Raw genomic sequence first — 15369 nt, 5'->3', positions numbered from 1 at the left:
TTTCCCAACGGTTTACAATCATGTGGAAGACTTCTGCTGAGGAAGTCTGTTTCCCAGTTGTCCACTCCCGGAATGAACACTGCTGACAATGCTATCACATGATTTTCCGCCCAGCGAAAAATCCTTGCAGCTTCTCTACGTGGGCGACTGCCGTGATGTTGTCCGACTGGATCAGCACCGGCTGACCTTGAAGTAGAGGTCTTGCTTGGCTTAGGGCATTGTAAATGGCCCTTAGCTCCAAGATATTTATGTGAAGTGATGTCTCCAGGCTTGACCACAAGCCCTGGAAATTCCTTCCCTGTGTGACTGCTCCCCAGCCTCGCAGGCTGGCATCCGTGGTCACCAGGACCCAGTCCTGAATGCCGAATCTGCGCCCTCTAGAAGATGAGCACTCTGCAACCACCACAGGAGAGACACCCTTGTCTTTGGTGACAGGGTTATCCGCTGATGCATCTGAAGATGCGATCCGGACCACTTTTCCAGCAGATCCCACTGGAAAGTTCTTGCGTGGAATCTGCCGAATGGAATTGCTTCGTAGGAAGCCACCATTTTTCCCAGGACCCTTGTGCACTGCTGCACTGACAATTGGCCTGGTTTTAGGAAGTTTCTGACTAGTTCGGATAACTCCCTGGCTTTCTCCTCCTGGAGAAACACCTTTTTCTGGACTGTGTCCAGGATCATCCTTAAGAATAGAAGACGTGTCGTCGGGATCAGCTGCGATTTTGGAATATTAAGAATCCAACCGTGCTGCCGCAACACTACTTGAGATAGTGCTACCCCGACTACCAACCGTTCCCTGGATCTTGCCCTTATCCGGAGATCGTCCAAGTAAGGGATAATTAAAACTCCCTTCCTTCGAAGGAGTATCATCATTTCGGCCATTACTTTGGTAAAGACCCGGGGTGCCGTGGACAAACCAAACGGCAGCGTCTGAAACTGATAGTGACAGTTCTGTACCACAAACCTGAGGTACCCTTGGTGAGAAGGGTAAATTGGGACATGGAGATAAGGATCCTTGATGTCCAGAGACACCATATAATCCCCTTCTTCCAGGTTTGCCATCACCGCTCTGAGTGACTCCATCTTGAATTTGAACCTTTGTATGTAAGTGTTCAAGGATTTCAGATTTAAATTAGGTCTCACCGAGCCGTCCGGCTTCGGTACCACAAACAGCGTGGAATAATACCCTTTTCCCTGTTGTAGGAGGGGTACCTTGATTATCACCTGCTGGGAATACAGCTTGTGAATGGCTTCCCATACCGCCTCCCTGTCGGAGGGAGACGTCGGTACAGCAGACTTTAGGAAAACGGCGAAGGGGAGACGTCTCGAATTCCAATTTGTACCCCTGAGATACCACCTGAAGGATCCAGGGGTCCCCTGTGAGTGAGCCCACTGCACGCTGAAATTTTTGAGACGGGCCCCCACCGTGCCTGAGTCCGCTTGTAAAGCCCCAGCGTCATGCTGAGGACTTTGCGGAGGCGGGAGAGGGCTTCTGTTCCTGGGAACTGGCTGTTTGCTGCAGCCTTTTTCCTCTCCCTCTGCCACGGGGCAGAAATGAGGAGCCTTTTGCCCGCTTGCCCTTATGGGGCCCAAAGGACTGCGCCTGATAATACGGCGTCTTCTTATGTTGAGAGGCTACCTGGGGTAAAAATGTGGATTTTCCAGCCGTTGCCGTGGCCACCAGGTCTGTTAGACCTACCCCAAATAACTCCTCCCTTTTATAATGCGATACTTCCATATGCCTTTTGGAATCAGCATCACCTGACCACTGTCTTGTCCATAACCCTCTTCTGGCAGAAATGGACAGCGCACTTACACTTGATGCCAGTCGGCAAATATCCCTCTGTGCATCACGCATATATAGAAATGCATCTTTTAAATGCTCTATAGTCAGTAATATACTGTCCCTATCTAGGGTATCAATATTGTCAGTCAGGGAATCCGACCAAGCCACCCCAGCACTGCACATCCAGGCTGAGGCGATTGCTGGTCGCAGTATCACACCCGTGTGAGTGTATATACATTTTAGGATATTTTACTGCTTTCTGTCAGCAGGTTCCTTAAGGGCGGCCGTATCCGGGGACGGTAGTGCCACCTGTTTAGACAAGCGTGTGAGCGCTTTATTCACCCTAGGGGGTGTTTCCCAACGTGCCCTATCCTCTGGCGGGAAGGGGTATGATGCTAATAACTTTTTAGGAATTAACAGTTTTTATCGGGGGAAACCCACGCATCATCACACACTTCATTTAATTCCTCAGATGCAGGAAAAACTACAGGCAGTTTTTTCTCACCCAACTTAATACCCTTTTTAGTGGTACTGGTATTATCAGAAATGTGTAAAAACATTTTCCATAGCCTCAATCATGTAACGTGTGGCCCTACTGGAAGTCACATTCGTCTCTTAATCGTCGACACTGGAGTCAGTATCCGTGTCGGCGTCTGTATCTGCCATCTGCAGTAACGGGCGTTTTAGAGCCCCTGATGGCTTTTGAGACACCTGGACAGGCACAGGCTGAGTCGCCGGCTGTCTCATGTCATCAATCTTTTGTAAAGAGCTGACTCACATAATTCCTTCCATAAGCTCATCCACTCAGATGTCGACTCCCTAGGGGGTGACATCTCTGTTACAGGCAATTGCTCCGCCTCCATTTTCCTCCTCATACATGTCGACACAACGTACCGACACACAGCACACACACAGGGAATGCTCTGATAGAGGACAGGACCCCACTAGCCCTTTGGGGAGACTGAGGGAGAGTATGCCAGCACACACCAGAGCGCTATATATATATATATATACAGGGATAACCTTATATAAGTGTTTTTCCCCTTATAGCTGCTGTATTGTTATACTGCGCCTAATTAGTGCCCCCCTCTCTTTTTTAACCCCTTTCTGTAGTGTAGTAACTGCAGGGGAGAGCCAGGGAGCTTCCCTCCAACGGAGCTGTGAGAGAAAATGGCGCCAGTGTGCTGAGGAGATAGGCTCCGCCCCCTTCTCGGCGGCCTTTTCTCCCGTTTTTCTGTGGAATCTGGCAGGGGTTAAAATTCATCCATATAGCCCTGGGGGCTATATGTGATGTATTTTCGCCAGCCAAGGTGTTTTTATTGCTGCTCAGGGCGCCCCCCCCTAGCGCCCTGCACCCTCAGTGACCGAAGTGTGAAGTGTGCTGAGGAGCAATGGCGCACAACTGCAGTGCTGTGCGCTACCTTGGTGAAGACAGGATGTCTTCTGCCGCCGATTTTCCGGACCTCTTCTTGCTTCTGGCTCTGTAAGGGGGCCGGCGGCGCGGCTCTGGGACCGAGCTCCGAGGCTGGGCCTGTGTTCGGTCCCTCTGGAGCTAATGGTGTCCAGTAGCCTAAGAAGCCCAATCCACTCTGCACGCAGGTGAGTTCGCTTCTTCTCCCCTCGATGCAGTGAGCCTGTTGCCAGCAGGTCTCACTGAAAATAAAAAACCTAAAACTAAACTTTCACTAAGAAGCTCAGGAGAGCCCCTAGTGTGCACCCTTCTCGGCCGGGCACAAAAATCTAACTGAGGCTTGGAGGAGGGTCATAGGGGGAGGAGCCAGTGCACACCAGGTAGTCCTAAAGCTTTACTTTTGTGCCCAGTCTCCTGCGGAGCCGCTATTCCCCATGGTCCTTACGGAGTTCCCAGCATCCACTAGGACGTCAGAGAAATATATATATATATATATATATACACACACACACACACAGTGTATGTTCTGGAAATGTGATGGGTGTCATGGGCTAGTTAGACGCATGTAGATGGCCTGACTTATGAGCATGTTATCAGAGTGTCATGGGTGGTGTGGATGGGGCGGTCACCCAGGACCCCCCCCCCCGCCCCCCCCACAGTGTGGCAAACATTGCCCCGGCCCGCCCTGTACCCTACCTGGCTGGCTCCCGACAGCAGTGCAGTCACTGAAGGATGAGTTTTATTTTTGGAGACGGAGACAACTCTGTCTTCGTCTCTACAGTGGGTGAATGTGACAACTATCAAAGCCCCACTCCAACTGTGATTAAACGGCGTAAAAAGTGTAAAAGGGTACAATTTACACAATCAAATAAATAACAGTATTGCAATAACATTTATAGAATAGGAGGATTCATTTTACTTGAAATTTCTATAACTATTTTCCAACCACATGAAATGATGACTATTACCTTGATGGACTACTGAACCTAAAATGAAAGACTGATTTACAAAAAGATCAGGGAACATTTAAGAATGAGCTCAGAACAAACGAGATAAGCTTGTAACGATGGGGGAAGCTCTTCTTCCAATGCACAGCACACTTCCTGTCCGTAAACACATCGAGGGACTCTTAAAATGTTTTTTAGCACAGCATAACAATATGCAGTCTCCTGTAACGCAGGTATATATGCTAAAAGGTCTTTGGAAAAAAAAAAAACATGGGCCATCAGGTGTCACCGTGATGCCCGTCTACGCACATATCAGCGATTATTTGGTACACCTTACATCGCAGGTTTTCCTGGTCACCTCTATGGGGATGGCAAAACACGTCCATTGCGCTGAGTTGACTTCCATCAATCCAGACTTATAGGGATACTACATGAGCCATGTTCTTACGGACATATGAGTAACACATACCATCAGGCCACTGACATACAATATGTATGTAATCTATCAGCCTTGCAGTGTAGCTTTATATGGCTGATGTGGAATCCCTGCACATTTGGGAATGTTACAAGGTATTGTGTGTTTTACGTTTAGTGTAGACGGATGTACAAAGATCACGCCACCGCGGCTCTCACCTTCAGTAAGATGTCCACGATCCGCTGCTGGTGCTCCACTGCTTGTTTATCATTTGTAAAGTCCTCAAATGTCTATAAAGCAAATCACAGGGAAACCTCATAATTCTGTCATCTTCCTTTCTCTAAACCCCCAGTATGCAGTGTCCCCCATATGAGACGAAAGATCAATTAAAGACCCGGTTCTATTAGTAGATCGTGAAACAAAGGGATGGAGGCATGAATGGTGTAATTACAGAGCGCTTTTGTGTTCTAAGTTAAATCAGGTCAGCGCTACCGAAATGCTTAAACCATGTACTCCCCCCCCCTCCACCTTCCCCCGCCCAAAACCTACAAAGCAACTTCAGTAAAGGTTTCTTAGGTATTTCTAAAAATAAAAACATCCAGAACATTATTATTATATAGCGCACACATATTCTGCAGCGATTTACTGAGAATATCTGACCACTCCCATCGGCCCCTGCCCCAGCGGAGCTTACACTCTATATTCCCTATCGCATGTACATACACCTATACCGTCTAGGGTAATTTGTTTTCGTTAGGAGGCAATTAACCCAAAATCCCAAAATATTTATTTATATTTTTGAATTGTGGGAGGAAAACAGAGTACTCCGAAGGAAACCCATGCAAGCACGGGGAGAATATACAAACTCCACACAGTTGAACCCATGAACTTCAGTGCTGTGAGGCAGTAATGCTGTCCTGATATCCTTATATATATTATAGTCCGTTTGTATATAAAAACAAGGTTCCATAAAGTGTCCGATGCACATGGACCAGATGATTCCGTGATAGGCAGTGACCCCGGACAAATACGTGCCAGTCCACCCTGTGCCTTACTGTGGCCTCATCGTCAGATGTCTCCCAACAACTTAATTATCATTCCCTGTTCTCTTCCCAGATTATGAGCTTGGAGGGAATTGAATAAACCTCATTTAATTTTATTCGAGTCTCCCGAGGACTGTGCATCAGAAAAAAGAGACTTCAGAGGGGGAGAGAGACGCTTCGATTAAACGTCCTCCCTTTGAACTAAAGCCGAGTCGTGGTGTTGATAATAAGCAAACCTTCCCCAAGCAGATGAAAGCGGAGCATTTGAGGGGGGGAGGGGGGGAGATGGGCACAGACTTCCTGACTGTGCGGCAAGAAAAAATGTTGACACTACGACTCGTACAAAAGGAGAAAATGGGGACGGTGTTCTGCGACACTCTAATAATATTAGATAAACAGCTTTTTACAGAAATAATACTTAAGAGAACCTCTACTTTATTCAGTCTGAGCAGCCTGTGCCCGGTAGCTCTTCCAGATGTGCATGTACTTATCCTCTATAAATCACGAAGGACAAGTGGATCTGGGGAATAAATGCATTATCCATTAACTCTATTGCACTCTAGGAGCGATGCCGGTTGATGTCTCACATCGCCAAGTACTACTGTATACCAGTCATTCGTATAGTGTCAAAGGATGCTGAACATTTGCTATACTTCCTAAACTGTTCCAAAAATAATACTTGGAATCGGATTGGTAGCTATGGGTTACAGCAAACGTTTAAAAATGCTTTGTTGATGCACGATTGTTAGAATGAAAAAGTTTTCATTAGACAGTATGGGCCTGATTCCGAGCCGGTGTCTATTGCGGTTGGCTGTCCGCAATGTTACGCAAATGTTGCTATAAAGCCCCTCCGCGGTGTGCATCCGTGCGTCTGCAAGGACCGAGACGTCCGCTGACAGCGTCCTTACACGGTGAAATCCTGAGTGGTTGAACTTGCAGAAGCCCTGCGGCGGGGGCAAAGTATGGCCTCCTATGCGGGCGTGTCAGCATTTGTGTACGCAACCACTTACAGCGACACGCCAGCAACAGTCCTGTCTCTGTCACCGCTCAGGAATGCTCCTTACATTTTCAATAGAATTATCGGTGCGTGCGTCTCAAATCGCAGCTGAGACTCGGTACAAACACAATCAGGTCGCAGACGCGGTGCAATTTAAACGGATACGCAGTAGCAAAAAAGTCTGCAGTGCATGCGACTGAGAATGAGGCCCTATATCAATTATATGTATAGTAGTATTTCTGTGACGTCATTCACCGGGTCACGTTAGCGGAGCCGGGGTTTAGGATTAACCCTATCCCTCTCCACTCACCTCCAGACTGTCCTTTCGTCTATTACAGCAGTGGGTTCTACTGCACATGACAGAGACCGGACGTACCATCCACGACTATTACACTGTCCTTTACTTTTACAAGTCAGCAAATGATAGATCAAATATTCAGATATGCTTAAAGGAAACCAAAGATCATGAACTGCACCACACAGAATATTATTCAGGTGTCTGATAACTTAATACCACGCAAGAGGAAATAGAATATCATTTGTGCAAACGTTCAGAGGGGGTCAGTCTTCTGTACCACCCACTGTCCAACCCGTCCCACCATAATGCAGTCCACAGTGACGGGCACGGCTTGCTCTCTACCCTGCAGCCATACAGCATCATCTGGGCTTCAGCAAAAGTCTTTCCGCTCGGAATGCGGTGAATACAGCTGAACAGTGCGGTATATTGTGATGTACATTCGTGTTGGGCACTCACAGCCACTTTAATAAGCATATTCAGACTATTAATACAAATGCCTTTTATAACAGAACATTGGCCCCAGAAATATTCCTCAGTAACATTACTAAACTATGCATTTTTAATGGTGCAAATGTAGCAATGAGAATTAGTTACTAAACAATATGGAAGCAGCAGTGATAAAACATGAACCCCATAATGACCACTCTTACCAATGCCAAAACATTAAGGAACTCTCGTGTGTCAAAATGCAGCAAGGTGCGGATATAGGGGTACACCTCCTCATCATGGGGGGCCTCTGGCGAGTGCAAGTGTATGAGGAACTCAAAGACCTGGAGAGAAAGAAAATAATAGGTTGGGTCTATTCTTACCGGCGTATTTGCATTATATATATATACATATATATACATATATATATATATACAAGAGGCATATACTGTAATTCTGCATCCCTCGGAGCCCACCCACAGCAAACTCAGGGACTATTTGTTTCCCTCTAACTGGGCATCATGGGGGTATACACAAGGACATTGGACTGAAATAGATCAATATGCTGCATGCAATCAGAGAGAGTGCAACGGGTCTCATATAAGCAAATACATCTGTGTGAACTGGCCCAGAAGTAGAAAACAGAGCAGCGTATGAAAATATAAACCACTGAGTTCTAAGGGGTGTAATATTTTTCACCTTAATTCGCATTGTGAAAATTAATATTTTCACGCAAATTTACTATCATGCTCTTCCCAGGACGTGGGCTGCGATAACAGCCTGTCCAGGCGAAGGGCGGGAAGCAGAGTGACAGCTTCCTCTACCACTCTACTTCCTTTACTATAACTTCCACTACCACTCTACTTCCTTTATTATAGCTTCCTCTACCACTCTATGTCCTTTAGTACAGCTTCCTCTACCAATCTACTTCCTTTACTATAACTTCCACTACCACTCTACTTCCTTTATTATAGCTTCCTCTACCACTCTATGTCCTTTATTACAGCTTCCTCTACCACTCTACTTCCTTTACTATAACTTCCACTACCACTCTACTTCCTTTATTATAGCTTCCTCTACCACTCTATGTCCTTTATTATAGCTTCCTCAACCACTCTACTTCCTTTACTATAACTTCCACTACCACTCTACTTCCTTTACTATAACTTCCACTACCACTCTACTTCCTTTACTACACTTCCACTACCACTCTACTTCCTTTATTATAGCTTCCACTACCACTGTACTTCCTTTACTATAACTTCCACAACCACTCTACTTCCTTTACTATAGCTTAAACTACCACTCTACTTCCTTTACCATAGCTTCCTCTACCACTCTGCTTTCTTTACTACAGCTTCCACAACCACTCTACTTCCTTTACTACAGCTTCCTCTACCACTCTACTTCCTTTACTACAGCTTCCTCTAACACCCTACTTCCTTTATTATAGCTTCCTCTACCACTCTACATCCTTTACTATAGCTTCCACAACCACTCAACTTCCTTTATTATAGCTTCCTCTACCACTCTACTTCCTTTACTACAGCTTCCTCTACCACTCTACTTCCTTTATTATAGCTTCCTCTACCACTCTACATCCTTTACTATAGCTTCCACAACCACTCAACTTCCTTTATTATAGCTTCCTCTACCACTCTACTTCCTTTACTACAGCTTCCTCTACCACTCTACTTCCTTTATTATAGCTTCCTCTACCACTCTACTTCCTTTACTAAAGCTTCCACTACCACTCTACTTCCTTTACTAGACTTCCACTACCACTCTACTTCCTTTAATATAGCTTCCACTACCACTGTACTTCCTTTACTATAACTTCCACAACCACTCTACTTCCTTTACTATAGCTTAAACTACCACTCTACTTCCTCTACCACTCTGCTTTCTTTACTACAGCTTCCACAACCACTCTACTTCCTTTACTACAGCTTCCTCTACCACTCTACTTCCTTTACTACAGCTTCCACAATCACTCTACTTCCTTTATTATAGCTTCCTCTACCACTCTACTTCCTTTATTATAGCTTCCTCTACCACTCTACATCCTTTACTATAGCTTCCACAATCACTCTACTTCCTTTATTATAGCTTCCTCTACCACTCTACTTCCTTTACTACAGCTTCCTCTACCACTCTACTTCCTTTATTATAGCTTCCTCTACCACTCTACTTCCTTTACTAAAGCTTCCACTACCACTCTACTTCCTTTACTAGACTTCCACTACCACTCTACTTCCTTTAATATAGCTTCCTCTACCACAGCTTCCACTACCACTGTACTTCCTTTACTATAACTTCCACAACCACTCTACTTCCTTTACTATAGCTTAAACTACCACTCTACTTCCTTTACCATAGCTTCCTCTATCACTCTGCTTTCTTTACTACAGCTTCCACAACCACTCTACTTCCTTTACTACAGCTTCCTCTACCACTCTACTTCCTTTACTACAGCTTCCTCTAACACTCTACTTCCTTTATTATAGCTTCCTCTACCACTCTACATCCTTTACTATAGCTTCCACAACCACTCAACTTCCTTTATTATAGCTTCCTCTACCACTCTACTTCCTTTACTAGACTTCCACTACCACTCTACTTCCTTTAATATAGCTTCCTCTACCACAGCTTCCACTACCACTGTACTTCCTTTACTATAACTTCCACAACCACTCTACTTCCTTTACTATAGCTTAAACTACCACTCTACTTCCTTTACCATAGCTTCCTCTACCACTCTGCTTTCTATACTACAGCTTCCACAACCACTCTACTTCCTTTACTACAGCTTCCTCTACCACTCTACTTCCTTTACTACAGCTTCCTCTAACACTCTACTTCCTTTATTATAGCTTCCTCTACCACTCTACATCCTTTACTATAGCTTCCACAACCACTCAACTTCCTTTATTATAGCTTCCTCTACCACTCTACTTCCTTTACTACAGCTTCCTCTACCACTCTACTTCCTTTATTATAGCTTCCTCTACCACTCTACTTCCTTTACTAAAGCTTCCACTACCACTCTACTTCCTTTACTAGACTTCCACTACCACTCTACTTCCTTTAATATAGCTTCCACTACCACTGTACTTCCTTTACTATAACTTCCACAACCACTCTACTTCCTTTACTATAGCTTAAACTACCACTCTACTTCCTCTACCACTCTGCTTTCTTTACTACAGCTTCCACAACCACTCTACTTCCTTTACTACAGCTTCCTCTACCACTCTACTTCCTTTACTACAGCTTCCTCTAACACTCTACTTCCTTTATTATAGCTTCCTCTACCACTCTACATCCTTTACTATAGCTTCCACAATCACTCTACTTCCTTTATTATAGCTTCCTCTACCACTCTACTTCCTTTACTACAGCTTCCTCTACCACTCTACTTCCTTTATTATAGCTTTCTCTACCACTCTACTTCCTTTACTAAAGCTTCCACTACCACTCTACTTCCTTTACTAGACTTCCACTACCACTCTACTTCCTTTAATATAGCTTCCTCTACCACTGTACTTCCTTTACTATAACTTCCACAACCACTCTACTTCCTTTACTATAGCTTAAACTACCACTCTACTTCCTTTACCATAGCTTCCTCTATCACTCTGCTTTCTTTACTACAGCTTCCACAACCACTCTACTTCCTTTACTACAGCTTCCTCTACCACTCTACTTCCTTTACTACAGCTTCCTCTAACACTCTACTTCCTTTATTATAGCTTCCTCTACCACTCTACATCCTTTACTATAGCTTCCACAACCACTCAACTTCCTTTATTATAGCTTCCTCTACCACTCTACTTCCTTTACTAGACTTCCACTACCACTCTACTTCCTTTAATATAGCTTCCTCTACCACAGCTTCCACTACCACTGTACTTCCTTTACTATAACTTCCACAACCACTCTACTTCCTTTACTATAGCTTAAACTACCACTCTACTTCCTTTACCATAGCTTCCTCTACCACTCTGCTTTCTATACTACAGCTTCCACAACCACTCTACTTCCTTTACTACAGCTTCCTCTACCACTCTACTTCCTTTACTACAGCTTCCTCTAACACTCTACTTCCTTTATTATAGCTTCCTCTACCACTCTACATCCTTTACTATAGCTTCCACAATCACTCTACTTCCTTTATTATAGCTTCCTCTACCACTCTACTTCCTTTACTACAGCTTCCTCTACCACTCTACTTCCTTTATTATAGCTTCCTCTACCACTCTACTTCCTTTACTATAGCTATCACTACCACTCTACTTCCTTTACTATAGCTTCCACAACCACTCTACTTCCTTTACTACAGCTTCCTCTACCACTCTACCTCCTTTACTACAGCTTCCTCTACCACTCTACTTCCTTTACTATAGCTATCACTACCACTCTACTTCCTTTACTATAGTTTCCACTACCACTCTACTTCCTTTACTATAGCTTCCACTACCACTCTACTTCCTTTACTATAGCTTCCACTACCACTCTACTCCCTTTACTATAGCTTCCACTACCACTCTACTTCCTTTAGTACAGCTTCCTCTACCACTCTACTTCCTTTATTATAGCTTTCACTACCACTCTACTTCCTTTACTACAACTTCCACTACCACTCTACTTCCTTTAATATAGCTTCCTCTACCACAGCTTCCTCTACCACTCTACTTCCTTTACTACAGCTTCCTCTACCACTCTACTTCCTTTATTATAGCTTCCTCTACCACTCTACTTCCTTTACTACAGCTTCCTCTGCCACTATACTTCCTTTATTATAGCTTCCTCTACCACTCTACTTCCTTTAGTATAGCTTCCACTACCACTCTACTTCCTTTACTACACTTCCACTACCACTCTACTTCCTTTACTATAGCTTCCTCTACCACAGCTTCCACTACCACTCTACTTCCTTTACTATAGCTTCCACAACCACTCTACTTCCTTTATTATAGCTTCCTCTACCACTCTACTTCCTTTACTATAGCTTCCCCTACCACTCTACTTCCTTTACTACAGCTTCCTCTACCACTCTTCCTTTATTATAGCTTCCTCTACCACTCTACTTCCTTTACGATAGCTTCCACTACCACTCTACTTCCTTTACTACACTTCCCCTACCACTCTACTTCCTTTACTACAGCTTCCTCTACCACTCTTCCTTTATTATAGCTTCCTCTACCACTCTACTTCCTTTACGATAGCTTCCACTACCACTCTACTTCCTTTACTACACTTCCACTACCACTCTACTTCCTTTACTACACTTCCACTACCACTCTACTTCCTTTACTACACTTCCACTACCACTCTACTTCCTTTACTACACTTCCACTACCACTCTACTTCCTTTACTACACTTCCACTACCACTCTACTTCCTTTACTACACTTCCACTACCACTCTACTTCCTTTACCATAGCTTGCTCTACCACTCTGCTTCTTTTACTACAGCTTCCTCTACCACTCTACTTCATTTACTATAGCTTCCAATACCACTCTACTTCCTTTACTATAGCTTCCTCTAACACTCTACTTCCTTTACTATCAAGTATGTACTGTATGTGTGTTTGGTTTGTTTACATAATACTAGGAATGTATACAACCATTACCAGTTACACTCCAGACAAGGGAAAAGTGCAAAACAGAGAACTGGGACTCATGCCACAGTAACATGCGGTAATGGCAATTTAAATAGCTTCAAGCGGATCAGTGGCAAAGGGAACAACTGGACGTAGTAATAAACAGATGCAGAGTACCCAAATAATGGTAAAGAAGCTTCTTAACATAAAAATAATGACGAGATTAAAACAGTATTACTTAGAATGGAATTATAGTGACGTGATGCGGCAGCAAAAGTCAATCAAAACTGACCTGGTTTTTCACCTGTGGAACTAAGTCTTCCGGGATGTCTCCCAAAGGATACGCCCGCCCAGCCAAACTGGAGCTGTCATGACAGTTAATACTGATACATAAGTACATGGAAAGCCTTCTGAGGTGGAGACCCAGAGACACACATGGTGACTGACCCCTCCTGAGGTGGGGGCCCAGAGACACACATGGTGACTGACACCTCCTGAGGTGGGGGCCCAGAGACACACATGGTGACTGACCCCTCCTGAGGTGGGGGCCCAGAGACACACATGGTGACTGACACCTCCTGAGGTGGAGACCCAGAGACACACATGGTGACTGACCCCTCCTGAGGTGGGGGCCCAGAGACACACATGGTGACTGACACATCCTGAGATGGGGCCCAGAGACACACATGGTGACTGACACCTCCTGAGGTGAGGGCCCAGAGACACACATGGTGACTGACACCTCCTGAGGTGGGGGCCCAGAGACACACATGGTGACTGACAGCTCCTGAGGTGGGGGCCCAGAGACACACATGGTGACTGACACCTCCTGAGGTGGGGCCCAGAGACACACATGGTGACTGACACCTCCTGAGGTGGGGGCCCAGAGACACACATGGTGACCGACACCTCCTGAGGTGGGGCCCAGAGACACACATGGTGACTGACACCTCCTGAGGTGGGGCCCAGAGACACACATGGTGACTGACACCTCCTGAGGTGGGGGCCCAGAGACACACATGGTGACTGACACATCCTGAGATGGGGCCCAGAGACACACATGGTGACTGACAACTCCTAGGGTGGGGGCATAGAGACACACATGGTGACTGACACATCCTGAGATGGGGCCCAGAGACACACATGGTGACTGACAACTCCTAGGGTGGGGGCATAGAGACACACATGGTGACTGACGCCTTCTAAGGTGGGTGCCCAGAGACACACATGGTGACTGACACCTCCTGAGGTGGGGGCCCAGAGACACACATGGTGACTGACACATCCTGAGATGGGGCCCAGATACACACATGGTGACTGACAACTCATAGGGTGGGGGCATAGAGACACACATGGTGACTGACACATCCTGAGATGGGGCCCAGAGACAAACATGGTGACTGACACATCCTGAGGTGGGGCCCAGAGACACACATGGTGACTGACACATCCTGAGATGGGGCCCAGAGACACACATGGTGACTGAGAACTCCTAGGGTGGGGGCATAGAGACACACATGGTGACTGACGCCTTCTAAGGTGGGTGCCCAGAGACACACATGGTGACTGACACCTCGTGAGGTGGGAGCCCAGAAACACACATGGTGACTGACTAGGTGGGTGCTTGAGACACACATGGTGACTGACACCTGCTGAGCTGGGGCCCAGAGACACACATGGTGACTGACACCTCGTGAGCTGGGGCCCAGAGACACGCATGATGCTTGTCATTTTCCTGGTGAGTTTCCTATTGCACATGCACAAAACGCAGTGGTGGCTTCTAAAAGCCACTTCCAAGCGTGTTTGTGCCCAAAATGTAAATTGGGCAATGCTTTGTATTATAGCCGTGCTGTGCTGGTAAAAGCATTGCCATTTTACATTTTGGACATTAACATGACGCCGCCGCCACTTAGTAAATGCAGCATTAAGTCTAATGTTGGACATTGCCACACATAAGCAATAAGGGGAAATACAACATTTACCTTATATAAACGAGGAGCTTGTTTCCCATCACAACTTGTTCATCTAGGAGAAATAAAACACGCTTTCATGAAACGGGATATGAAATGCCCAAACTCCATGTGTCCTCATACAGTGTTACTGCCGTCGCACCGGGATACGGTCATTAGGTCGACCACACTTAGGTCGACGGTCATTAGGTTGACCACTATTGGTCGACATGCATTAGGTCGACATGCATTAGGTCGACATGGAAAGGGTCAACATGCATTTAAAAAAAAAAATAATTTTCTGAACTTATTCATACCTTACGATCCACGTGGACCACGACTAGGTATAGTAACCTGTGCCAAGCGCAGCGGTAGCAGAGAGCGGCACCTTGACGCAAAGCATGGCGAGCGCAGTGAGCCATGCGAGTGGACACGGTGCACTAATTGGGGTTCCCCGTCACTTTACGGATGAAAACGCCACCAAAAAAAAG

General features: G+C 45.6%; 1 protein-coding gene across 3 annotated transcripts in view; it reads right to left on the bottom strand.

Annotated features, from left to right (window-relative positions):
• The window catches only part of VPS8 (VPS8 subunit of CORVET complex), a 233405-nt gene that overhangs the window by 106475 nt on the left and 111561 nt on the right, over nucleotides 1-15369 (bottom strand). For all 3 annotated transcript variants that reach the window (XM_063932991.1, XM_063932993.1, XM_063932992.1), the window contains 4 exons: nucleotides 14912-14954; nucleotides 13222-13294; nucleotides 7548-7667; nucleotides 4778-4849 (listed from right to left, as the gene is read on the bottom strand). In XM_063932991.1, coding sequence (XP_063789061.1) covers nucleotides 4778-4849; nucleotides 7548-7667; nucleotides 13222-13294; nucleotides 14912-14954 — 308 coding nt within the window. The remainder of the gene's footprint in view (nucleotides 1-4777; nucleotides 4850-7547; nucleotides 7668-13221; nucleotides 13295-14911; nucleotides 14955-15369) is intronic.

This window comes from Pseudophryne corroboree, chromosome 7 (assembly GCF_028390025.1).
Source record: "Pseudophryne corroboree isolate aPseCor3 chromosome 7, aPseCor3.hap2, whole genome shotgun sequence".
Lineage (NCBI taxonomy): Eukaryota > Metazoa > Chordata > Amphibia > Anura > Myobatrachidae > Pseudophryne > Pseudophryne corroboree.
The sequence above is the reverse complement of the archived record's forward strand: the minus strand, read 5'-3'. Positions and strand labels throughout refer to the sequence as shown.